General features: G+C 44.6%; 1 protein-coding gene across 1 annotated transcript in view; it reads right to left on the bottom strand.

Moving 5' to 3' along the window:
• The window catches only part of TTLL3 (tubulin tyrosine ligase like 3), a 306,216-nt gene that overhangs the window by 48,494 nt on the left and 230,513 nt on the right, over positions 1-27,209 (bottom strand). The window contains exons 6-8 of the mRNA XM_086939577.1: positions 20,457-20,518; positions 15,225-15,353; positions 12,381-12,495 (exon numbers count right to left, since the gene is read on the bottom strand). Coding sequence (XP_086795703.1) covers positions 12,381-12,495; positions 15,225-15,353; positions 20,457-20,518 — 306 coding nt within the window. The remainder of the gene's footprint in view (positions 1-12,380; positions 12,496-15,224; positions 15,354-20,456; positions 20,519-27,209) is intronic.

Consider the following 27,209-nt stretch of genomic DNA (forward strand, 5'->3'; position numbering starts at 1 on the left):
TGGGGTGTTTAGAAGGAGAGATGAGGAGATCTGGTCGATGGTGATTTTGTTCCAGTTTCTTTGCAGAGTTGGTTGGAGGTGGTTGATGGGTTTTGGCTTGTTGTAGGTGAAGTGAACGCAGCTGTGGTCAGTCCAGAGGAGATCCGTAGTGTGGCTGAAGGAGACATGATTGCTGGAGGTGAAGATGGGGTCGAGTGTGTGACCTGCGATGTGGGTGGGGGAAGTGACCAGTTGTTTAAGTCCGAGGTTGGCGAGGTTGTCCAGGAGGGTGGTGGTGTTGCGGTCGTTGAACTTTTCAAGGTGAAAGTTGAGGTCTCCCAGAAGGATGTAGTCTTTGGAGGGGAGCGCGTGGGGAGTGATGAAGTCCGTGATGTCTTCACTAAATTTTGCGCGGGGTCCTGGTGGTCTGTAGAGGAGGGTGCCTCTGAGTGTGGTCTTGGGGTCGATGTGGATCTGGAAGTGAAGGTGTTCGGAGTTGGCGAGGTTGGCGTCAGAGCTGGTTGAGATGCGGATTGATTTCTTATGGACGATAGCGATTCCTCCTCCTGTGTGGCCGTTACGGTCCTTGCGAGTGATCTTATAGTCTTCAGGGATGGCAATGGTGATGTCTGGGGCGGAGGAAGCGTTCATCCATGTTTCTGTTAGGAAGGCGACGTCCGGAGAGATGGTGTTTAGTAGATTCCATAGGTCAATGGCGTGTCTGTGGACCGAGCGGGTGTTGAGAAGGATGCATTGTAGGTGGTTGGGGTCGGGAATCTGTGGTGTGGTCATAGCGGAGTTGTTGTCGGTGCCGCTGAATTTGCAGGAGTAGCAAGAGAAAGGTCCATGGGTGTGTCCAGGAGCGGCTTGGACGCAGCTGGGGGCGCGACCGGGGTTAAGGGCTAGGAGGGTGGCGGCATCGTAGGTAATGCGGGAGGGCTGGGCAGCGCGAGGGGCAGGGGGTCTGGCGCTGGGCGCGGTCCAGGCGCGGACGGGCGTAGACGGGCTTACCTTTGGCGTACCTTCAGCTCGAATGGGGCGCGGTCGCTGCGCGTGAACGCTGCGCGCGGGAACTACTGTCATATATGGATAGTGGAGGGGGAGGGGCGAGGGCGGTTCAGCTGGGAGGCGGGGCGGGCTAAGGAGGAGGTCAATAACAACAAAATGGAGGCGGAGGGGTCAGGACGGCAAGAGCGCTTGGGGGAAAACACAAATGCTGTAACAGAATCACGCTAGCAAATAAAAAATGCTAATGAGCAAAGCGGCGAATTTGAGCACAAGCACAAAATCTGCAAACAAAGTCACGCTGGCAATGTAACAATGCAAATGGGCAAATCGGCAATTTAACTATGCAAATGGGCAAAAGCGTCAGTCAAAGCACGCAGCGGCAATCAGAGCACAAAGCAGTCTATAGTTCTAAATCAGACTCCAAATCAGATCATATGCGCTGTACAACGATACCGCAGCAGCAGGGGAGTGACCACTCAGCTCGGAAGCGAAGAGCGAGTCACGGCGCTTCCAGGTAAGGGAGCGCTGTTTGTTGTCTGTGGGAGGGCGGTTCAGCTGGGAGGCGGGGCGGGCTAAGGAGGAGGTCAATAACAACAAAATGGAGGCGGAGGGGTCAGGACGGCAAGAGCGCTTGGGGGAAAACACAAATGCTGTAACAGAATCACGCTAGCAAATAAAAATGCTAATGAGCAAAGCGGCGAATTTGAGAACAAGCACAAAATCTGCAAACAAAGTCACGCTGGCAATGTAACAATGCAAATGGGCAAATCGGCAATTTAACTATGCAAATGGGCAAAAGCGTCAGTCAAAGCACGCAGCGGCAATCAGAGCACAAAGCAGGCTATAGTTCTAAATCAGACTCCAAATCAGATCATATGCGCTGTACAACGATACCGCAGCAGCAGGGGAGCGACCACTCAGCTCGGAAGTCAAATTCATAGACAAAGCAGCCGCCCTCGAAATATAAAGAGGAAATGAGAGAAAAAGGCTCCAGTGCCTGCAGCTGAAAGGATAAATGAAAACGGAAATGTGCACATTGACTGTGAAAGCAAAGTAGTGGAATGGGGTGGTGAAAATAAGACGTACTTTAAATGTAACTTTATAGGTAGTTCAATGATGGAAACGTTTAAAGTAGGGGTGGGTGGAATTTGAGTAGTCGCGCTGCGCAAAGCTCCGTGAAACAGTAAATAATCTCTACGAGCACGCAGAGTTCTGCCTGTTCGTAATGCTTTTTTCCTGTTCACGAACGCTGTTTGCGTGATTGGGGGAAAATATCTTGCGAACACGCATTTTGAAAGTGCGAACAAGCTAAAATTTCTGCGAAGCCGCGGAATTTTTGGCAATTCCGCGTTCTCCACTGAACGCACAATTACCCAAATTCCGCGAGCAGAAGGGAATTTACCACCCAGGCCTAGTTTAAAGTCAAGACTTTAGGCCCGATTTAGACTTTATCAAAGAGGGTACAACGTTACAAGAGCAATGGAGTACCCTCTCCAACAAATCAAAGTTTTATCCTCCTCATTTTGAGTTGGTTGGAAATTCAGTATGTTTATGGCAGAGACTACTCTGCTTTTGCCGCCTACATACACTTCTGACAGCCCGATGGAGTAAGGGATATCGGAGGGTTAGCCATGTGCTCACCGGCCCTATTTAGAGTGGGCAAACTCAGGCCAGAGCCTGGAAGCTAATGGCTAGTGAAAACTGCAAAATGACCACCTCGCCATGGGAGATCTGTCCCATGGCGAGGGGGTAATTTTCTTTTCTTTTTTCAAACAGAAGATCCCACTTTGATGTTGACGGAGCCGTCCATAAAATTTTCAATACATTTACAAGAACTACCATGACGGCTATTCTTGTAAATGCAAGTACTGTCTGTTGGTCCAGCAGAGATCTCTAAATCTGATGGGTGGTTCTCCCTGAAGGCAACAGAGTGCTTTACTTCGTCTCTCTAATGGAGTAAATTCCCATCCATCCAACATTAATATGGCATTAATATGGCACTATGTTCTAACTGTGAAGTAGTTCAATTGAGAAAACAATTGTATGAAATAAGCATTTCCAAGCTTCATCTTTGAGCCTTGAGGTTGGACAGTATTTATGTGGGTCACACTCCTTGGCAACCAAGGAAACAGTGAATCAGGGGTACGCTACAGGTTGGTGGGGCAGATGCCCTTGGGGGAAGGCAATTGGGTAAGTCAAGGGTGCAATGTCGGCCCCATTCTTTGCAGTCTCAAACCTGTTGCAGGTTTTCCTGGCCTTAAGGTTCAGAGCATGTGCTCTCTTCCAGATGGTCCTCACGCGGGCCTTAATCAGCTTTTCATTGGCTCTGTCTCCTCTTGGAGGTCAGGGGTATCTCCTCATCTACCAAGAATGGAAAGCACCACCTCAGGATGTCATCTGTTCCAAGGATTAGACATAGCTTTGAGAGAACAACCATGGGGTGTGCTGTTCCTGGCATGTCATCTTTCTAAGCTGGTGCTGCAAAACCTTTTCATGAAGTCCACATGCGTATGAGGCACCAGCACAATAGGTAATTATGGGAAATGGCAGGAAGCCAGCGCCAAATCAGAAAGAGCACCACCATCATGTTCAGTTTCCCCAGCCAATCGGAGCAGGGAGCATCTGCACAGGCATTGTTCAAGGATGCCTAGACTGCAGAGAATAGTCACAGTGGCCAGGAGGTGGATTGAGGGAAAGCCAAGAACAAAGCAGACATCCCAACAAATGGTCACTGTTGTTGGGCAGAACTTGGCCCTGAGCTCCTGTGGGGTAGATCACAGTGACTGCCCCAACCCTGCTGCGTGGACAAAGGTGACCTCCCCAACCCTCCCGGACAGTCATGGGATCTCCAATGTGGCTACTCTAGAGCCTCAGGGATGAAAGCCCTTTCAAGGTGAACCTGCCTTTTGTGCTATATATTAATCATGTCGTAGAGCACACCATTCGCGCAGCCACAGACCTCCATGTATGTGTCACGGGACACAAGTGCACAGCAAACGCTCATTTGGAGCACGGGGGCCCATTTGTGTGGTATCGACTGAATGTTCTACAAGAGGGTCAGATGAAAGGAGCTCCGTCGGCTACCACTAAACCGCCATCAACCATGAATCCCACCTATCCTAGAGCCAAGCCCTCCTCCCCTCTGGACTGGGGTACACTCACAGTCGGGCAGGATGCTGCAGTGGGGCACCAACAAAACAACATGGATCACCTCCAGTAGTCACACAGAGGTCATGCCAAGGGAAGAAATAGACAGGGTAAGAAACTAGCATTGGCAAAGCCAATAGGTCTCGCATATGCAAGAGATATTGTGTTTGCCAATGTGTTTTAGCCATGTTGTGCACCTTTGTGGCTGCTGTGGCATGGATAAAGATTTGTGACATAGAGAAAGTGCTGTGGAGTCACGAGGAGTAGCGCAGAGTGACCCAAGGTGGCATAAGGTTTCGTAGAGTTCAGTGGCATAGAGTGGAGTGGCGTAAAGTGCAGTGGCGTCGAGTACAGTGGAGTGGTGTAGAATAGAGTGCTGCAGAGTGAAGTGGTGTAGAGTACAGTGGCGTAGAGTGATGCAGAGTAGGATGGCATAGAGTGTAGTGGCAGAGTGGCGTAGAGTAGTGTGGTGCAGAGTAGATTGCAGTGACATAGAGTGCAGTGTTGCAGAATAGAGTGTTATAGAGTGCAGTGGTGTAGAGCAGTGTTTCCCAAACTGGGGTCCGCGGACCCCCAGGGGTCCGTGACACATTCGCAGGGGGTCCGTAGGCAGCAGTTTTAAAAGCACTGCAAAGTTTCTTGTATAATTAGCAGCTTTAGAGCAACAATAAAAGTGTATAAATAATGCCAGTGATTAATGTATCTGCTGGAGAGAGATAAGAGTTTTGTTTAGTGGCAGCTTTGACTTAACTAATGTAGCACACAGGATTAATATGCCTATTGCAAAGAACGTGTAACATGCATTTTAAAAAGCAGTCTTTTATGTGCATAGGTCCTTGGTTACTGCTTTTGTCACAGAGACTATTTTCTTACTGTGCACTTCATAAGCGACATTCGTTATCTAGCAGATGGACCTATAAACTGTCATCAAAGAGCTGCTTGCAATCTGATTGGTACCAGTTAGTTACTAATGTTTTTTCCCAGTCATTCATTATCCTGATGCTTCTAAAAAGCCTTGTACTGCGAAATAAAACCAACAATTAAAAAGTTAGTCACGGAGATGCAGGACCAACCTTCCCAATAATTTATTTCCTTTTTTGCAAATTCCTTCAATATAAAATCCAACGGGCCACATGTACTACCCTCTTTTATATGCGCAACAAGTTTGCAAACCCGTTTGCGCATGCAAAAACCTATTGGCCATGTACATAGCCTAATTCACGAATCTCCATTTTTTGGCGACTTGCTAAATAGCTTTTGCGATTTGCTATTTGGAAGGGGCATTCCCTTTCAAATAGCGAGTCTCAAAACCATGTACAAATGTTTTGCGACCACAATTGCGGTCACAAAATTCTCGCAATTACCATCTACTTCAAGTAGATAGTAATGCATTTCCAAATGGGAAGGGGTCCACAGGGAAGTCCTTCCCCTTTGCAAATGCATGCACAATTATTTTTTAAGGGTAGACAGTGGTTCCAGGACCACTGCTTGCCCTTAAAAAATTAAACGAAAACGTTTCATTTTCTTTTTTTTTTTTAACTGCACGGAAAACGGACTGCATTAAAAAAAAACGGAATCATTTAAAACTGGTCCCAGACATGGTGGTCTGCTGAGCCCAGCAGGCCACCATCCCTGGGAGGGCTGGCATTCCCTATAGGCTTGCAAATTGCGAGAGGCTCATTAATATTAGTGAGCCTCGCAATTTGCGACCCCATTGGGAATCCCAAACAGTGTTAAACACACTGTTGTACATTTCATTTAGCGACTCACAATTTGCTACTCGCAATGTGTCGCCCATTACGAGGCGCTAAATGAAATGGTCGTACATCTGGCCCCAAAATCATTAGTAATTTGTTTTGTGTGCACATGTGTGTTTTTTTCGAGTTACTGTTTTAATATTTGAAATTTAAATCATACAAACTGCTTGGGGGTCCCCAGCTTCCAGTAGTGACTCAGTGGGGGTCCTCAGGAGCCAAAAGTTTGGGAACCACTGGTGTAGAGTATAGCGGTGTAAAGTGCAGTGGTGTAGTGTAGAGCGGCGCAGTGTAGAGTAGAATGGCATAAAATACAATGTTGCAGAGTAGAACAGAGTGGTGTAGAGTACAGTTACGCAGAATGCAATAGTGCAGAGTAGAGTGGTGTAAAGAGCAGTGGCTTAGAGTAGAGTGTTGCAGAGTAGAGTGTTGCAGAGTAGAGTAGAGTGGCATAGTGTGCAGTGGTGCAGAGTAAATTGGCAGAGAGTGCAGCGGCATAGAGTGGATGCTTTTTTACTAGAGTGGTGTAGAGTGCAATGGCGTAAAGTGCAGTGGTTTAGAGCAGACCGGTGTAGAGTGCAGGGTACTAGAGTGGAGTGTTGCAGAGTAGAGTGCAGTGGTGCGGACTGGTGTGACATAGAATGGAGTAGCGTAGAGTGGAGTTGTGCAGTGTAGAGTACAGTGGCATGGAGCGGCCCAGAGTAGAGTAGAGTGGGGTGAAGTGAAGTGAAGTAAGCCTGGTGTGATAGTGCACTGCCATTACAGACAAAACAATTTCAATTGAAATGACGATTATATTTACACAGACATACAGTTTTACTGATAAACGAATACTGCATACAAACAATAATGTGTGAAAATGTCATCACCTAGTATATTGATTTGTTTTGATTGTATTAAAATATTTGTTTCTACCACGCTTCAGAATTGCAAAAAAATGTTTTATTTGTGCTTCCTAATTTAGATATGCACTGAAATGTCTGCACAGTTCATTTCAGACATTTAAACTTTATTGTGTGCAAGAAAAATAGCCTTTGACAGCAAGATTATAACATAAATCCTCTCACTTTCAAGTCAGAGAAAGAAAAGTAATCACCAAGCTCTCTCGGAAGTCAGAGCGGAACATTTGGCCTCTGTCTTTGAATGCACAGCAAATGTGTCAAAATAGGAACAAGACTTAATGGCCTGTTTACAGAAAGAGAGCACTCAGAAGGATACAGCAAATAAGGAATGCTCTTTGCCAGGGACGAACTCCAGCTGGACAGCCTAAAACAAATAAAGCCAGCAAATAGAAAGCAAGCAAATGTGAGCTACAAACATCAGAGCCAATGGTAAGCAATGGGTTGCATGCTTTCCAGGGGAGGCTTTCCAAATTCCACCAAGTTGTCTTTGGCAAACCACACAGCGCAGGCTTCGACTTAAAAAAACAGGACAAAGGGCACAGCTGCCAGCAGAGTGCCAGGACCTTCTGTTTTACAGCAACCATCCAATGGAATTAAGAAAATGACTGTGATAACAAGTGGTGTCATCTTCATGACACAACAGAGGCAGTGAAGTTATGGAACCAGTTATGCAATAATGAGCAGTGCTATAAAAAGTAGGAGAATTATGAATTTCTTTGTACAAAGGACAGCCATGTTTTAATAATACAACAGTGATACGTGATACAACAGAGAAAGTGGTAAAAACAAATATACATTAATTATTTGAAAAGTAGTCAAATAATTAAATCAGCTATAAAATGTAAAGATTGCCTATCGATCCAACACATAAAAGCAATGAAAGAGGAAGCTAGTGTGTACGGCACATGCGTGTAAGTGATGCTCTTTGAAGGAAAAGTTATAAAACGATGACAATTGAATTAAAGAAGACCTAATTTAAAATATATATTCTATATAAACATAACTAGTGGTTCAAGGAGCCCTCCTGTGCCCAGTTGTTTGACAAACCAGTAAGCTCCAAGCCACTGCTTTCAGATAAGGATAGTTATCAGTCATATTTATCTGTAAGACTTATTATTGGGGACACGGAGTGCTCCAATGGCAAAATTATATTTTGCTTAGAGTCTTGAAAATTCTTGCATTATTTCACAGAAAAGCAGTATAAACGGCACTCCAACTTGTGCAACTGCTTATTTTCATATATCGTTAGCAACCAATGGGCTTGCTTAGAAGAAATTTGGAAGTCTTTTCATGCAGAATAAGTTGTTTGAAAATCTATCTGGGCTAGGTGGAGGTAGGAGGATGTGTGCTGCCATTTCATCTCCAAGTCATGACCATAGAACAGGGATGTTCGACTTTGATCCACAGGAGCTGAATCCATGCCACACTTTCAAGATATCCATGTGAGGTAATTGTACTTGCAGTGAATTTAAATGACAATTATTTACATAGTGCTTCATGGACCCCCATTGTGTGCATTTCCCAGCCATCCATCCCAGTCATACAAAGAACAGGAAAGGTGGCAGAGCTCTCTAGTTTAGATCTTTCCCCTCTTATTTTACCAGCTGTGGACAGAGCCATGCCCATGATGCTTTGCCCATGTCCTGTACCTCTGAAAGAAACACAGCTCTGTGATTGGACAATGATGAGGCAAATACATTCAAGAATGTGGGCCTCAGTGCTACAAACCTTGTTATGGTATAAGCCCTGCAAATTGATGTCACCTGGGAGCCCTCCATCTGGCTTTCAAGCCCCAGGCATCATGCTTCTGAAGCTGAGATAAAGAGGGTCTCTGGGTCAGTGAGAGGCTAGCCAAAGAGGAGCACTACCACTCCTTCCAGTTGTTAAACTTATTAATTTTTAAACAAAAGTTAACTGGACACCAAGTTACCTCTTGACATTGGGAAGAGGCAAGGTATAGATTATGAGTGAAGCTTAAATACTTCTGCAAGTGGACGAGCTCCATCCGCACCAGAACAAGCCCTTGTGGGCATTCTGTTCTCCTAGGAGGGTCCTCCTTAAGTGGAAGGGTTAGTCGCACTCCCTGGCCCAGGAATATTAGCAGTTAAACTTTTCCTATCCAGTCCAATTTCCCTACTCATCCAGGCTATCCTATTTTATGTTTAAACTTTTAATAACTGATAAAACCCCACCAAAAGGGAAACAGCCCTCCTCAGTGTGAATTTATAAACACTGGTAAACCCCAGCACAAACACAAACTAAAATGTCATTCGAGGAAAAGAAAATGAGAGAGAAACAGTCATTTTTATTGCTGAAGAGGGCAACAAACTGACTTTGTTATGCAAGGAAGAAGCAAGAAGGCTGATCTAAGATTATTCTGCGTAAAGTGTGTTCTTTAGAGATGTCACTAAAATACTGTTTTTCTTCCTTTCTTCTTCCTTGTGTTTGCTCTAGCTTTGTGTGCTTAGGAGCAAGTTTTATGTCTGACCTGTTTATTTTGTACATCAGAGAATCTTGTATATTAAAATTATATTTGATCTTTTGGCAGTGTTTAGTTATTTATCTGATTGGTGAAATGGCTGACTCATTTGAATCTTGTCTCTAATCAAAGAGAGCGACCCCAACAGCCAAAGACGTAGGGTTCCGAAAGACAATATGTCAAATATAATGTCCCCTTTGGACAAATCATAAACAAGCAGAAAGACTTGCAACTTTACCACACACTAATCAGTTCCATACATTCAATTTGAGCAAGAACGAAGATGATGCAAAGATAGTCAAAAATTATAAAACTGTACACAATTTATTATAACATTAAAAAATCACAATAATCAATATGTCTTATTACAATACATGCAAATAATCCTAACACAGTGGGAATAAAACATAAAAAGTTTCAATTAAAAATAAAACGGGATACTGTAGTCCAACTTAAGTTAATCATACTCCAAATTCGTATAAGTATCTTTAAGATGGAGACGTTGTGTAGTCCAATGACTTAGCGTATCCCAATTCAAAAGGGCATCGACACGTTTCGGTTTTGGCAACTTGGTTTACAAGCCAACACCTTCATCAGGATTAAAAATTAAAGATTCCCACAATATATGGTATATCTCATTCTTTTGCTATTACCGGGCGTTCATAGATTCCTCCGATACTTGATCTCGAGTTTGATGATCAATTGGTGCACTTCTCATTGCAGACGCCCATTGAGACTTTCATATGGTTTCGGTCTCACAGCGTCTTGCCGGGGTTATACCGTAGATGCTTTTTGAGTTCTAGATTGCGTCGTAGTTGCACGTAGAATTACGTTGCAATATAAGGCTTTTCTGTCCAATAAAGCTCTCACCCAGGAAGCTAGACCGCCCGCAGTCTGCTCACGAATGTGATGCCGTCGTCAACCCCATATTGACGACGGCATCACATACTCATACGAATTTGGAGTATGATTAACTTAAGTCGGACTACAGTATCCCGTTCTATTTTTAATTGAAACGTTTTTATGTTTTATTCCCACTGTGTTATGATTATTTGCATGTATTGTAATAAGATATATTGAATATTGGGATTTTTTAATGTTATAATAAATTGTGTACAATTTTATAATTTTTGACTATCTTTGCATCATCTTCGTTCTTGCTCAAATTGAATGTATGTAACTGATTAGTGTGTGGTAAAGTTGCAAGTCTTTCTGCTTGTTTATGATTTGTCCAAAGGGGACATTATATTTGACATTTGAATCTTGGCCAATATGTACTATCACATTTACCCACAGACACAGAATGTGCCAAACCTATTGATACATCTGTCCTCTGTTGTAACAAGTCCATTTTGATGGGAGGTCAACTGCTAAACACCACAAGCTTTAAACTCTTCAATTCAAGGTGTATTGAGAGGTAACTGTGTAAAGGAGTGCTGTCAACATGTGATGAAAACATCCCACATACAAACAAAATTCATAACGTCAAGGTGTCTGTTCTCATGTGTGATACCTTCGGCTAGTCTTGGTTTCTTGTCGAACTGCACTTTACTGCTGGGGGTTCTGAGACAATAGTTGGAAGTTCACAGCAAAATTTCAAGTTCCAGAGAACAATGTGATGTCTCTTAAAATGTTAGCACTGCCTTAAAACGAGACATTGGCCATGGGAACACTTGGCAGCATTGAATGTGCACACACCAGCAGCACCACTTGTTGTATTTAGACAAAGAGTGCAGAAAAGCAGTGGTGAGCATGCTTAGAGCATCAAGTTTCAGGTGCCTTAGAATGCAGAGCAACACATTCATTTGGTGTAATTCACATTTCTTATGTTTTCACAATGTACCACGCTGTTGGCAGGGTTGACCTCTCCTATAATCTCATAATGTTCCACGAGGAGTAGGTGCATGGCCCCCAACTGTGTACTGATTTTATTCATCAAAACATTTGAATATAGCACTTCTATTTGTTAATCCATTAATAGTCCTGTAAACCAGAGTCCTGGCAGAGTGAGTGTAAGAAACAATGAGATGTGAGAGTAGGTAATGAAGTGTGTGTGCGAGTGTGCAACACACAGACCCTCTATGCACAAACCAACTCACCGCATGTCCATTAGGGAAGCCACTATATACCCTATATTACAGCTCCCTTAAATTAGGCAGGTGCTTCATGACAATCAATACAAACACATGTTTTTTAAGCAGTGGAAAAACTATTTTTTTCTAGTTTGTGATTTAGGCAACTCGAAAAAAAACTGATTGCCACTGATTTCGAAAACGTTTGCAAAACAATGAGAAAACACCACTGAAATCCAGAAAAAATAAACACTGAAAACCAGACAGACTTCACACATGCTAGGCTGCTTTTCCTTCTCCTGGGAACATAACACAGTCGCCTATGTAGGCAGCTAAACAATTAAGGGCATATTTACAAGCCCCTTGCACCACTTTTGTGTCACTTTTCCCATGTTAAAAGTGACGCAAAAGTGGCGCAAGGGGCTTGTGAATCTGCCCCTTGGTATTTGCTTTCCGCAGATTTCAGTTCGTTGTTTTAGGTACACATTAAAAGAATTGTCCAACCCATTGGCAATCAGTCTTGACCCTGCCCTCAAAGTCCAATCTGAACTGCAAGGTCGCCCCCCTGCAGAGAAGGAAAAGAAGGACCCCAGGTCCATTTCAACCATGTTGGGAATCACTAGCGAGGCAGCTTGAGTCGGAAGCCAACTCGAGACACAACGGTAGCACTGACAGCAAGTCAGCCAGGCAACACCACTCAATATGAGCCACTGGAAATCCTCATGAGTAGTATTCCACTCCATTCATTTTACCTTGAGTGTGCCACCACAGAAACTGACCCATCCAGAAGGGCCCCTTGACCAGCCCTGGAGGTCCCCTTTTGGGGGGCAGTAAGACTGACTTCTATGTGTTTGTACTCGTTCTGAAGTTAGCAAAAGAAGCGTGGAAGTAGTGGAGTGTAGCATTCCTATAGCAAGCCTGACCATTGCTAGTGTCCACCCTCACGACAAAACAACAAGTACCAGTTGAAAGGGCGACACACAGCTATAAAACACAAACCAGTGACCGCCCCATGACCATCCGAAGCTTTGCTCCTTACCAATGAAGGCGCGCTTCTCATCTGTGGCTCCTAAGCGGTAGCACCGGGGGAAGAACGTGTCGGGGTCGGCCATGTCAAACCAATGAAGGTTCCTCAGGTTCAGGCAGAGTCCCACCTAGAGAAGATCAGAGCAAGCTAAGGTAACCCTGGACACAACTTCCAGATATTGTGCACTGCAGTTAAGTTGTTTGTCTGCATCGAGCAGGATCTATTGAGAACTACTGATGATGAAAGGTCTCTCTCCCACCCCTCCCCCACCCTCTTGGTCATCCACAGATACTTCTGTTGTTTCTGTAATCACTGACTTTTAATCATTACAATACTTTCAAGAGAGAGGTGGACCAGAAGATCCTCAGCTGTCACTCACAGTTTGCCCATAAACCTATGTTAAAGAGGGTGGCGGAACAACAACAATACATCATGGTATATCTCGTCCACATTGGGTTTGGCACAGTAAACAAGTGTAAACAAGGTGTTTAAGAGGCTATGGGGCATATTTACAAGCCCCTATCGCCACAGGGATGTCCCTTTTTTACAAGGCAGTGTTAAGCCACTTGTTGTGGCTTAACGCTGCCTAGTGAATAAGGACCCCTTACACTCAATACTTAGAGGGAAAGGGGTGGGCAATTGCTGTTACAGTGGGCGTTCCACCGCAACACCCATTGATTTTTATGCTGCCCCATATTTACAAGGGCGGTGTTAATATGGGCCAGCGTCAAAATTAAGAAAAGGAAAACCTAGTCTTAAACAGGCGTAACGAGGAGAAATGTATAATTTCTCCTCGTTTTTGCTGTTTCCATTCATGCTGCATTGTGCGGCACACATGGAAAAAGCGAAAGGCCTTTGAGTGTTTATGTGCAGGAAGGTGTCCCTTCCTGCACATAAACAATCAATAAAACAAATGGCCTTTTGCAACTTCTATGTGGGCTGCATTTAGCAGCCCACATAGAATTTCAAAACGCCATTAAAAGATTGTTTATGGTGCAAGGGTGCCTGCGTTGGCGCTAGGCTGCTAAATTTAGTGCCCGTGCAGAGTGAAATGCAGGGCTGCACCATATTGTTGTGAATACGGTGCAGCCCTGCGTTCAAAAGTGGCGGACCGTGGCGTTGAGCCAAGGAGGCTAACGCCGCACTCCGCCACTTCCACTGTAAATCTGTCCCAATGTTCCTGCCTTTTTCAGGTTCTTTTTCACCTTGATCCAACTAGGTTATATATTTTGGAAATTTAAAGAGGTCCAAGAGGCTGGGTCAGAGCCATGTATACAGGATATCCACTGAATATGTAGGGTTTCCATTTACATTCCTGTCCGGCAGATGTATTTTATCTTGATAAACTTTGGCTTGCTTTTAGTCCTCTTGTGGGGCTATTGCAGCAAATACGTTGCAAGTGCAACATTACGACAATCAGGGTCATTCCATTTCTCCTCTCACCCCCCTTCTGATTGTGAAAATGGAAATTACGTTATTGAGAAAGACCTTCTTGCCAAGATGAAAAACTGTTTTCCAAACAGGGGCATGTGTTAGTGTAGGCCAGGTTTCTGACTGTACTCCTGAGATTATTTACATTTTCAAGTGTTAATCAGAATGAATGTAGCAAAGCAGGATTACGAAAATGATGCTGTAAAATGCAACATTTTGCCAACATTTTTCCTAGGTGATCTTGGGGAGGGCAAACATGGAAAACCTTTCAAGAGGTTCATACTCGCGTGGCACAACATCAAAGTACTGAAATATTTATTTCATGACTGCCCTTCAGAACGCATGACTTTTTGTCCAAATTCTGTAAAAAAAATTGTCAATAATTGCCAAAGGCGACTGAGTCTGATGTAAGTCTAACCCTCTCCCTAGTTTCGTTTATGGAGTTCTGAGAAAATGTCCACAGACACCATGCACTCCTCATGAGAGGAGGGGAAAGGGAAGTGCAGAGAGAGAAAGAGCGCAGCAGGTAAACCCAGGCGTTGTCTCTCTCTCTGGTCCATGTTGCCTGCAGGAGTCACTTTTGGGGTACGAGGAGGGAATTCAGAAATATGTGCACCACCCTCAGGAGGCTGAGGAATGTCCAGGGTCCTGGCAGTGCAGACAGGGCATGAAGGCACTTATTCTTATGCTGTTTCCCTATGCCATGCTAACTGAAAGTATTACAGGAAAAAGATCCTTACTTTTCCGCCCTTGAGGGAGCTCTCGGTGAACCTGAGTCCCAGTAGGGGACCGCTGGGTGGACAACCAGCTTGAAGGAGAAGCAGGAAAACTGGAGAGGGAAGCAGGGGAGTCCTGATGGAAGAGGCAGGTACACAAAATACACAAACTACATGCCAACACATATTATCCACCCTATTTCTTAGGGGGAAATCGAGTGGCCCCAAACCAAAAAATATGTGGAGAAAATAAGTCAGGGGAACAATTGAGGACCGGCGGTGTCCCTTCAACTCGCCATTTTGCTAGGGACTGGACTTCTCAAGGTGGCGTCCTGTCTAGTCTGCTGCCTCAAATGCTCTGGGTACGCTTCTGAATACCCCAGAGGGAGAGGGCTGGGGGATGTCTGACTTTCCGGCACCCTAGTCACAGTGACAGGTAAACCACTGATGGAAAGACAGTACCACAGCTTGCATCAGCCGCCTCTTGTCCACAAGGGGTAAGGACTTTTCAATGGCCCAATTGCGCTCCAAAATGCTCCATCTAGCCGTATTTAATCTATTGTTGAAAATATCTTGCACTAGCAGCGGCATTCACCAACACCTGAGAACTGAATTACGCTGACCAGAGCCATGGGCCATCCGAACCAGAGACGACTCCACCACTTACAGCAGAAGTAGCCAAACTAACCCCAGGTGCCACCAGACCCACCTTGGTGGTGAAGGATCCTGCCCTGGCGTAGTGGTTCATCATCTGCTCCTTCTTCAGGAAGCGGCAGTCGTAGGAATCCCGCCGCGTGGTCCAGATGAAGTAGGGCATCTCATTTCGAACCAGCCTTGACTGGACGAGAGGGAGAGAACAAGAGTTTGAGACTGGCAACGGTTGATCACATGTGATAGTGAAGCGCTCCGATACCCAACGGGTCATGTTGGCACTATAGAAAACACTGAATAACTCAATAAAGAAATGCATACTGACAAAGGGGAACTGATGGTGGAACACAGGTACTGGGACACTGACACTGACATAGGAACACTGATAAGACCACAACCCTAATGTCAGGATGCTGACACAAGGGCACCCACACTGAGGCACCAACAGGGGAACGTTATAACACCTGGATACTGACACTAACATTAAGAAATGGCATAAGTAACATAAGGGCCCCAGCATAGAGGTGGCACTAGACGCCAGATATATCAAGGGTTCTCTTGCGTTACTCTGCCCTGGGAAGGCGTTACTTGGGTAGAGCATTGGTGTTCCTACGCATTCATCCATGGAGTACAGGGCATTCCCAGACTTACAACCAATAGTAAACGTGGGATCCGTCAATATGCTACGCCTTCCCAGAGGAGGCGCAACGAGGAGAATTATGTTTGTTCCTCCTTGTTTTTCCTCTTTCTATGTGTGCTGCGTTCTGCAGCACACAAAGAAAAAGAAAAAAAACTCAAAGGATTGTTTTTGTGTAGACAATTGCCCCTTCCGGCACAATTCTGGCTGTAACACAAGTGCAAGGGTGCCTACGTTGGTACTAGGCTGCAGGGTGTGCATCGGCCCAGAGAGCGAGCAGGAAGGCACCACGGCTTAGCGATATACACAATCCTACCCTCTCTATTTGATGCAGCACAGAGAGCTACTCTTGCGTTGCACCTAATATTAGTAAATCTGTCTCTCGTTCGCCAGCTCTAGAGCGCCAACACTGGCACAGGAAAACTGCCAGAAACTAAGATTATGAAATGCGTGGTACTTTACATTTTCACTAATGTCTCCTCGGAGAAGGTTTATAATAACTGAAACAGCCTGCGCAACCTATAGATTCTTAGACAAAATGTTGGTACATTGGATGCACAATGCACCATTTTCCCACTATTTTAAAAACATTCTAAGAGATGGGGAGATCAGCCCTCCTAACTACCAGTAGGTGGACCAGGCATGTCTGGCACCCACGGGAGCACTGGAATGTTTGATGAGCGCCTCTTTAGAACTGCCGGTAGCATCATCTAGAATTTATAGGCACTTCTTTTACAATGGGCTGTAACATGCATAGATTGGCCCCATCTATTTTTTAATGTCCTAGGGAGTCTGTGGAGGAGTGATTTTGACTCTCAGAACAGCCATGGTGAAGTTCAGGCTCACCTGAGAGTACTTGTTTTTTATGGTTTAGTTCAGTAGAGTCCCTTCAGAACTGCCTGGAAAATTCTTCTATTTATGAGCCCTTGCGTCACTTTTGCGCCAGTGGCGAGTCCCTTTTTGTGACACACCAGCAGGGTAAAAAATGCACCATGTTGCGTCATGTTTACAAAGTGCTGCATCTAGGTAGATGCCTCACTTTGTAACCCCCTGCGCCACATTATACCTGCGCCAGGTATAATGTATGCAAGGTGGACGTTTTGGCACAAGTAAGCCTCGTAGAAGTGACGCAGTGAAATCTATGAGATTTCACTGCGCCACTTCTAAGACAAAAATGCATCAATATCTTATGCCTGCCTCACAGCAGGCGTAAGACTGACGCAGGCCCTTTCACATGCGGCATGCCCCATGTGAAAGGACGCATTGCTGGAGTTGCGTCACTTTTGTGACACACTCCAGCAATGCGTCATTTTTGCACCTACAGATACGTCAGTATTTCTGAAGTATCTGTAACTCCTTGTGACATGATGCGTCTGTCAAGCTGTAAATTTGACGCATCATTGGTGTCGCAAGGAGGGCGCAATGAAAAGTGACGCATCGCTGTTTTCTCACAGTGATGCGTCACTTTTCTTAAATGAGGCCCTTAGATTTTAGCCAAATTCCTCAAAGCATTGAGATGGCAAAGGTACGATTTGGGTCTATTGTAAACAATTGTTCCTGAGGAGTAACTCCATCTGCAGGTTTATAGGGAGAATGAAGCTTCATCACTCTGTGCTATTCAAAGTAATTGGTCAAAGTGGGGGTGGAGTTGGGAAGCATTTTACTTTCCTGGCAACTCCTTTAACATGTAGGCATTTGATTTATCTGGACTGGGCATGCGCCATGAAGCACATTTTACAGAAGAGCGGTCCATGGTTTACGGTATGCGAACAGGGACATTTCGGGGGCACAGGGCAAATATAATATGGCAGCCCCTACTCAGAATAGCTCTGAATTTATGATCCAATTTAAGCTCTTTCACACCCTCTATGGTCAGGTCACTGACAGTGCAAGGCACACACGTACAAATTCTAAATGTGTTTACATCTAATATTCAGGGATATTGATGTACATTTTCAATATTGTAACACAGCAGCAGTTTGCTAATATTACTGCAAATAATCTCTGTGACCCCCTCCCATTTCCCATATGTGAAGTCTAGTTTTGTACTAAAAGAAACTTTTTTATGGATGTTGCATAAAACATTAGCACAACATTTCTAGTTTGTAATAGACAGTCACACATCACCCACATTAAAAATAAATGAAAGGAAAACGGTAATTAAAACAATATGTTTACGAATTATTCAAGGGAGTCAAGTTAAGACTCCCGGCAGAGCAGATGTGGGTCTATCAGGGGATGGGGCCCTGGGCCAGAGCCCACGTTTCCCCTGCCCTGGATCTGCTTGAAATTACTGAGCTCCCTCCTAAACCCCTATTACTCAGGGGATCCTCTCTGAAAACCGATTACTGTTGTACCCATGAAGTTGGCAGGACCTACGGTATGGTTAACTCTGGGTTCCAGAATTAGCACCGCATGCCGGGGCACTCCTAATGATGGCACAACTGCACATTTGAGCCCCTCTCAATACCTTGACCAAGCAATTATAATTCTGGAGGGAGTAAAATCATGGAGTAACGATGCAAATTGTTAATTATGCAGTGTCAGCGCCAATGGTAGAAATTCCAGAACTCACACAAAATAAGGGTTTTATTTATGAAAAACTTTCATCACTTTTGCACCACGTAAAGTAGTATATGCATGATGCGGGGCTCGGAATGCGATTTATGAAGCCACGCAAAGCCACCCTGTGTTATTTGGGCGTTGTGGTGGGTGTTTTCAAGCAACACTTATGTATTTTTAAGCTGCCCCATATTTCAAAATCATGTGAACATGGGGAAGAGCCAAATCCTTACACCTTCCGAGTTGAAGCGTAACAGGAGTAATGTCTTTATTTGTCCACGTTTTTTCTTCTTTCTATATGTGCTGTTTCTGCGGCACACCTAGAAAGAGGGAAACGCCTCTTAAGATTGTTTCTGTGCCAGAAGGTGCCCCTTCAGTGACCACATCAGCACGGGAGATGTGTGGCTCACTGGTTAGAGGCGGCAGACCCGAGAGCCGAGGACGGCCCGGGACCAGGGTTCGATTCCTGGCGCGGCAGGTTTCTGGACCAGGGTCAGCGGACTCGATAATTCTCTCGCCTCGGTGCCCACTCTGAGCAGCGATCACACTCGGCAACTCTGGGCATTAGCTTGCCTCATCTTCACTAACGGCCCCACCAGACCGCCGGGGATGCCTGGCCTCACCCTGGAGATACCCATTAAGGGACCATCTCTCAGGGAAGCCAGGAAGGGTTTCGCAGCGGTCGAAGCGCCTTGGGACCCTCCGGGTAAGTAGTGCGCTATATAAATGCCTATACATACATACATACAGAACCCTCTACCTGAAAGGACTTGCTTTCTCACATATCCCGAGAAATAGAAGTTTGCGGCTCACATTAAGATCCCGCAGACCAGACGTCACAGTGAGACACTGCCCTGCCAGTTTTGAGAGCTCATTCCCTTGTGACTCCATGAGAGTGTCTAACCAGAAGTATTTCTCTTTGTTACAACCCTTGCTTGCTTCGAGAAAGCCACAGGCCTGTGCGCCAAGAGGGTGCAAAATGTATGTTGGTTGTGTTTCTTCTTTTCGACTTAGATAAAAAAAAAAAATGCCACCCCAGGAAAAAAAATAGAATCAAACAAACGGTCTCTGTCGAGTTTGGATTCTCTCAACCCATTTGGGATTACTACAACAAGATGATTTATTCATCCTTCGGTGTCCTTCTCCCAATACTTGAACTTTACCTCAATGGGGTAGGAAGGGGTTTCCCATTTGGATATCCAGGGGCTTATTTACAAGACCCTTGCACCGCCCTTAAGTCCCTTTTCCCATGTTAAAAATGACGCAAAAGTGGCGCAAGGGGCTTGTAAATCTTCCCCCTAGATTTCCCACTATCACCCATTAAACTAGGACGGATCATTTCACCCCTTGCTATTCTCCACAAAAGCAACCCCGCATGCAACGGAGACACCTTCACGGGACATCTTCAGCCACAGCGCCTCCCCCTACATGCAAAACTGACTCTAAAAATTACACACATGGACTCTCAGCAGAAGTGTCTGGGTTGTAAGATAATTTCTGTAAGTGAATCATTCACACTGCAGCTCCTCCTAGCCCAGAAATCACAGAGCTCCTCTCCAGTCTCCAACTCTCCAACTCCCATTCACTGTGCCCTGAGGTTGACATCTCAAATGCATTCAGGTGAACATGCAAGGACTATACCATGGGGACCTCAGTGACTCTTACTTCCCCAGCCCAATGGGGTGCACAGCATCCACGTCCAGTATTAGCGTACATCTAAACTATGGCCCCACACACACACACAAACAAACACTCACACTCAAAAACCTTTCCTCATTTGTAATCGTTTACACCTATATGGATGTGGTGGAATGATCCCTTTGCCTTACGCTGAGCTTAACTTTAGTTTGTCCCCCTGTGAAAGGTGTTAGAAAAGTGGTGCTAGAGAAAGGAACACACAAAGACTGGCACACACTATGTGCCCAGCTGCGACGGTGAATCAGTAGTGCTAAAAATGGGCATATGTGCTCATCAGGCACATGGGGCGTATTGATAATAGGGTCCAAGAAGCATCATCTCACCGACATCAAATAATTACAGAGCAAGAATTGACCAAAATGCACTCAATAGGAAATGAACTCAAAAGCGAACCATGAGGTCGTAGGTCCCATCGGGGTCGTCGTCCCGCTCGTCCTCCTCGGCAGCATCATCATCTAAGGAGAAAAGTCCCACATTAATGCTGAGATTATGACAATGAATGGAGAGGGTGCTGCACTGTTCCTGGAAAGAGATGAGGATTTAAGGAAGGTTTTAGGAAAAGATTTACCTGGCGTGACCAAGGGTGTTACAATGGTACCCTGGGGCATCCATTATGTTGGATGTAATTGCCTCACACACCCCGAAGAGTGTCATGCTTCATCATCGGCGGTTGCTCCTCGTCGGGGAGGCGGTGCAACCCCCGACGGGCTCACCTCAAAGAGGGGCTCTTTGGCGGAGATCTTTCTCCAACTGCCTTTTGGTGAAGTGGGGGTATGTGGGCAGGATGGTGTATTCCTATTGAACTGGTTAAAAATGTAGCAAGGGGTACCGGAATTACCTTTATTCTGGGGGTCCTCTGGCTACAGTTAAAAGGTGGGGCTAGCTTCCTAGGTGTCAACTAGTTAGGGTTGTGTGACCCTAGAAGAGGCTAGGAGTGCATGTGGTCAACATGTTTCTTGCTAGGGCTATAGTAACCGCGATTCTTCAGGACCAAAGTGAAAACAACAACATGCTAATCTCATATATGTTGTATTTGTTACCTTAGTGGATCCTCCTATGCCTATACATAGAGAAGGGATAAGGAAACAGTCATTATATTCAATACAAATATGTGAGTCACAAGAATGCCAGGGAGAAAATGTATACATATATACTGACATGCTGGTGGTACTGAAGGTGATTATCCACATCCATCGCATGCCAAGTGTACTGAGCATGCAATGTTCAAGGTGAGTAGCACACACAATAACTAGAACTGTGACTAGGACTGTGATAAGTGAGGGTAATGCTTAAAAACATGGAGATTTCTTGTTAAAAATGCAGCAGTATATCCATGATTGCCTTCCTGTAGTGTTTGCAATAATGGGCAGGTCTAAAGTGCAGACACCAGTGGGCAGTTTAAACAAATGAAGTAAGCAACATACACTGTGACCTGTGAATACAAAACCGACACTAGACCCACTTAGTATATTGCCCTACTCACCTAATGGTCATATATTAGAGGCCACATGAGGGATCGGCGGTGTGGTACTCCAGAGTTGAGCCCTTAAGATGTGGCTAGATAGGAGGTGGACAAAAGGGGAGAGAGAGCGTCCCTGTATTACAAATGAGTGGGCTGTCTCAAGCCCAGTAATCAGTATGGGACGAAGGGCTCCACGTATGTCCTGCGTGTAGCGCTAAGCGCATTCACCTTCAGCGCTCCGAGTCCGTGTGCGTTGACCTACCACTTACGCACACGGACTCGGAGCGCTGAAGGTGAGTGCGCTTAGCGCTACACGCAGGACATACGTGGAGCCCTTCGTCCCATACTGATTACTGGGCTTGAGACAGCCCACTCATTTGTAATACAGGGACGCTCTCTCTCCCCTTTTGTCCACCTCCTATCTAGCCACATCTTAAGGGCTCAACTCTGGAGTACCACACCGCCGATCCCTCATGTGGCCTCTAATATATGACCATTAGGTGAGTAGGGCAATATACTAAGTGGGTCTAGTGTCGGTTTTGTATTCACAGGTCACAGTGTATGTTGCTTACTTCATTTGTTTAAACTGCCCACTGGTGTCTGCACTTTAGACCTGCCCATTATTGCAAACACTACAGGAAGGCAATCATGGATATACTGCTGCATTTTTAACAAGAAATCTCCATGTTTTTAAGCATTACCCTCACTTATCACAGTCCTAGTCACAGTTCTAGTTATTGTGTGTGCTACTCACCTTGAACATTGCACGCTCAATACACTTGGCATGCGATGGATGTGGATAATCACCCTCAGTACCACCAGCATGTCAGTATATATGTATACATTTTCTCCCTGGCATTCTTGTGACTCACATATTTGTATTGAATATAATGACTGTTTCCTTATCCCTTCTCTATGTATAGGCATAGGAGGATCCACTAAGGTAACAAATACAAAATATATGAGATTAGCATGTTGTTGTTTTCACTTTGGTCCTGAAGAATCGCGGTTACTATAGCCCTAGCGAGAAACATGTTGACCACATGCACTCCTAGCCTCTTCTAGGGTCACACAACCCTAACTAGTTGACACCTAGGAAGCTAGCCCCACCTTTTAACTGTAGCCAGAGGACCCCCAGAATAAAGGTAATTCCGGTACCCCTTGCTACATTTTTAACCAGTTCAATAGGAATACACCATCCTGCCCACATACCCCCACTTCACCAAAAGGCAGTTGGAAAAAGATCTCCGCCAAAGAGCCCCTCTTTGAGGTGAGCCCGTCGGGGGTTGCACCGCCTCCCCGACGAGGAGCAACCGCCGATGATGAAGCATGACACTCTTCGGGGTGTGTGAGGCAATTACATCCAACATAATGGATGCCCCAGGGTACCATTGTAACACCCTTGGTCACGCCAGGTAAATCTTTTCCTAAAACCTTCCTTAAATCCTCATCTCTTTCCAGGAACAGTGCAGCACCCTCTCCTTTTGTTGGTATCTCTAGTACTTAGTACGGACACTAAGCTGCTACTGGACCTTCCACCATCTTGAGTGGTAAATAGTGTCCTTTCGCCTCCCTCCCTTTGGAAACCATTATGACAATGAACCCACTGACAAAGATGTGATGTCAATGTATCTTGCGTGGATAACCAGGACTACCATTTACATGAATAATAGCATGTCAATGTATCTTGTGTGGATATCCATGACTACCATTTACATGATAATAACATGTCAATGTATCTTGCGTGGATATCCATGACTACCATTTACATGAATAATAACATGTCAATGTATCTTGCGTGGATATCCATGACTACCATTTACATTAATAATTACATGTCAATGTATCTTGCATGGATATCCATGACTACCATTAACGTGAATAATAACATGTCAATGTATCTTGCGTGGATATCCATGACTACCATTTACATGAATAATTACATGTCAATGTATCTTGCATGGATATCCATGACTACCATTAACATGAATAATAACATGTCAATGTATCTTGCGTGGATATCCATGACTACCATTTATATTCATTTTAGCCTGTACATGTATGTTGTGGGAATATCCATGACTACCATTTCATTTACATGAATAATAACATTTTAATGTATTTTGTATGGCTATCCGTGATAAATGGTAATTGTATCTTAGATTGATTTCCATACAGCAATTTACATAAATAATATATTGTAAATATATCTTATGTGGGCATGGATCCGACCCTCCTGGATATAAGCTGGACACCAACATTTGATGGAAAACTAAAGAAACGACAAAGGAATTTCCAGTTAAACAGCTGTCACCAATTGGTTCCCCAAGATTCATAACATACTCTTGTTTGCTCACGAACGTGAAATCCCATCAATGTGGCAGAGACATGTGAATTTGAATATGTAGAAGAAATCTTTCTCTCCCTCTCTCGACGAGTCAAATTTCTGTCTAAAAGTATTAAAACCTGACTTTTCTGGTTGTTAAAAAAGCTTTCAATGGATAGAAACTGGTTTATCCTTTACTGTTGGCTTCTTGAGCATTGTCTTTAAAGATGTTCATTTTCCAGCCTTTGCATCCTTGTATCTCGATCTCGTTCCCAGCGCGTGCTGCACCCCATCCTCTTACCACACCTCTTCGTCCTTGCGCTTCAAGGTGTTTTTGTTCTTTTATATGGTTAGTTCCCAATTAAAGGACTGAACTGTCGGCATAGAGCAGCTCATCCTCTCCAATGGCCAGTTTAAACAAGCATTTACAATGCAATGGTCTCGTCTTTGTTAAAGTTAGAGCTATTGGCATTGCAAATGTCATTTTTTTTCATTTATTGTTGTTTTTTTAAACGATAAATATATGGTATTGTCATTTACAATGGCAATAGGTGAGCCTTAGAGAGTAGCGAGACTATTAGCAGTGATTACTAGTTAGTAGTGAGTGACTAGTTGATTAATAGAGAGTATACTTGTATAGAGTAGAGTAGGAGTGAGTTGTAGGCAATAGTTAGTGAGTAGTGTAGATTAGTGGAGAGTAGCATAGAGTGAGTAGTAGATCGTGTGGAGAGAGCGTGTAGGAGTTAGCGAGTAGTAGAGACAGAGTGAGAATTGAAAAGTACTAGATAGAAATAGATGTAGTGTAGTGAGTTATAGATAGTATATGGAGTAGTATATCTTTTTAGTAGAGTGAGTAGTGAATGACTTTTAAAGTATATATTAGAGAGCAGTAGTTAGTACTTTTTAGTTTTAGAGTGTAGTAGAGAGTAGTAGAGTAATAGAGAGTGAGTTTAAAATTGTGGATAGTGTCATTTAGTGAGTTGTGAGGAGTGTGACTTGTACGTAGTAGAGAGTAGTTAGAGGGTGTATTAGAGTGTGATTAGTAGAGTGAGTAGTAGAGTGTGAATTGAGAGTATTAGAGAGTAGTAGAGATTGAGTAAAGTGTGAGTAGCCTACAGTAGTAGTAGAGTGAGTAGTTAGTAACGTGTAGTAGAGTATTAGATAGTTATAATACAGAGTATTATAGTGAGTAGTAATGAGTAGTATTTTGTAGATACAGTTATTAGAATAGTTTGAGTAGGGTATTATAAACTGAGTATTAGAGAGTTAGTAGTAGAGAGTGGTTAAAACGATGGAGGGTTTTTCCCCTTTAAATGACACAATTATGGCTTCTTGAACACCTCTGCAAGTATGATTGTGCGCACATGTATAACTACATTTCACACATGTACAATGTCAACAGAGTATGTTTAGAACGTTAGAGGGTTTTCCCCTTTTAATCTGACAAAACGATGGCTTCTTGGATGCCTCTGCAAGTATGAACGGTACTGTAATAAAGTGAGTGCGCATGCTCGCAAGTTATAGACATATCTACGCAGCAGGCGCTCAACCGATTGAACGCCCAGCGTGTGGAATCTGACACCCACATACAGTCTGAAAACCCTGAAACAGCTTGAGTCCTCTGACCTTTGGAGATTATGCGTCCACTATCACTATTAAAAGGTCTCAATTCTATGCCAGTCCCGAGCGAGCCCTGGATTCCAGCACAGGCAGGCTGCCTCCATCCCGCCCCAGCCCACCCAGCTCTCAGCGTCTGGCACCTGGGGATAAATGATTTGCTCAGAATCACCGGGAGTTGAACAGATGCAGGGCTCCTGGGTCAGGCACGATCTTTGGTGCCTGCATCCCCTCTCAGCTCTGACCTTCGTCAACGGTGGCTCCAATATCACGCCAGTTGCGTGGCCTCCCCAGGTCTGTCGATTTCCAGTCCCACCAGGAACTGGAAAACTTGGAGGGCCAACCACCCAAGCGTTCGGTTCAGAGAGAACGTTTAAATGGGACAGTTCCTGGGTGAGGTGGTGATACACCTGTAACCCAGGGAGAACTGCTGGTAACGAACGCTCCATGTGTTGAGCTCTGAGAGTCGTACTCAGGACCTGTATTGTGAAACTGGCGCTCTGCATACTGTTAACAGGCTACCGACGTGTATTCATATATTAGTCCCTTTCAGAGTGAAAAAGGTCCTGCATGTTCGTTGTCCTTAGTTTAAGGGACGTCAAATTTGAGGCGAGCTATATTGGTGGGATTCCAGGTCAGAAGTGCAGGACCAGTGCTGTTGCCGGCTGCCTTACGGACCACCGTGAATGGTCATAGGAGCCAGCCAGATCTGTGTCAATAGCCTCTATGCTTTTAGGGGCATGGGACCCTCAAAATAGCAAAACATTATTTTGGCTCAACCTCTGAAAATGTTTGCGAGGTTGCTTCGGTACTATAACAAGGAACACACACTGATACAAACAAGTGCACGCCAAGAGTCTGGCATCAGCTGCTTGCCTCTAAACTGCAGAGTTGGTGCCATAATGCCAGGATGGTCAAATGAGGGGAGCGCTTGACCCTGACAAACTTGGTGTTCTCAAGGTCATGAGCTCAAACTCTCTGAGGGAAGACCACAATCCTTCCTAGATTTGGCAATAGTAACCATAAATTGGGTAATAGTAACTCGTGTTACTTGAAGCGCTATATAAAAACAAGTTATTATTAAAATTTTAATGTAAAATTAGACAAACCAGCTTTGTGTCAGGTGACCTGTCCATGAGTCACTGATAATCATCACGGCCCTGTGAAGTTCTTGTGCCTATTGTTTCTAAACTGGTAACTTAATTATCTCGTTTGTGAGTCTGTACAGATGAATGATCCCAATCATCAATGCATTCTTGCTTAAACTTTGTAGAAATTACTAAAAGGGCCCATTTTCGTTCATCTATACATGTAGCACAACATATGTGTGAAATAGATATACATACAGGTGACTGGACATACTTGTCAACATTCCCCGTTATGTGTCACCTCATCTTTCTTTAAATGGTGTCCTTGTGTTGGGACCAGAGGCCTGGCTTTGAGGACTTTGGAATGTACAGTTTACTCACAAAATGACCCCAAAACCAGAAGCAGAAATTCCTCGCCCTCCCTTATAACAAGAACTGTGCCTTAAAATGTAATATTTGCTTACATAAGGGTAGCAGGGGGCAATCGGGGGCAAAACTAAGGGTAGGCGTAGTTCGCGAAGTAGCGCTACGCGAAGCTACGCGAAGTGCACTTCGCACTACGCGAACTTCACGTAGCACTACGCAAGCTGCGTAGTAGCATGTTCGCACTGTGCAAAAAGTGTTTTCAATGATTGCACAGTGCGGACAAGCAT

This window comes from Lissotriton vulgaris, chromosome 9 (genome assembly GCF_964263255.1).
Source record: "Lissotriton vulgaris chromosome 9, aLisVul1.2, whole genome shotgun sequence".
NCBI lineage: Eukaryota > Metazoa > Chordata > Amphibia > Caudata > Salamandridae > Lissotriton > Lissotriton vulgaris.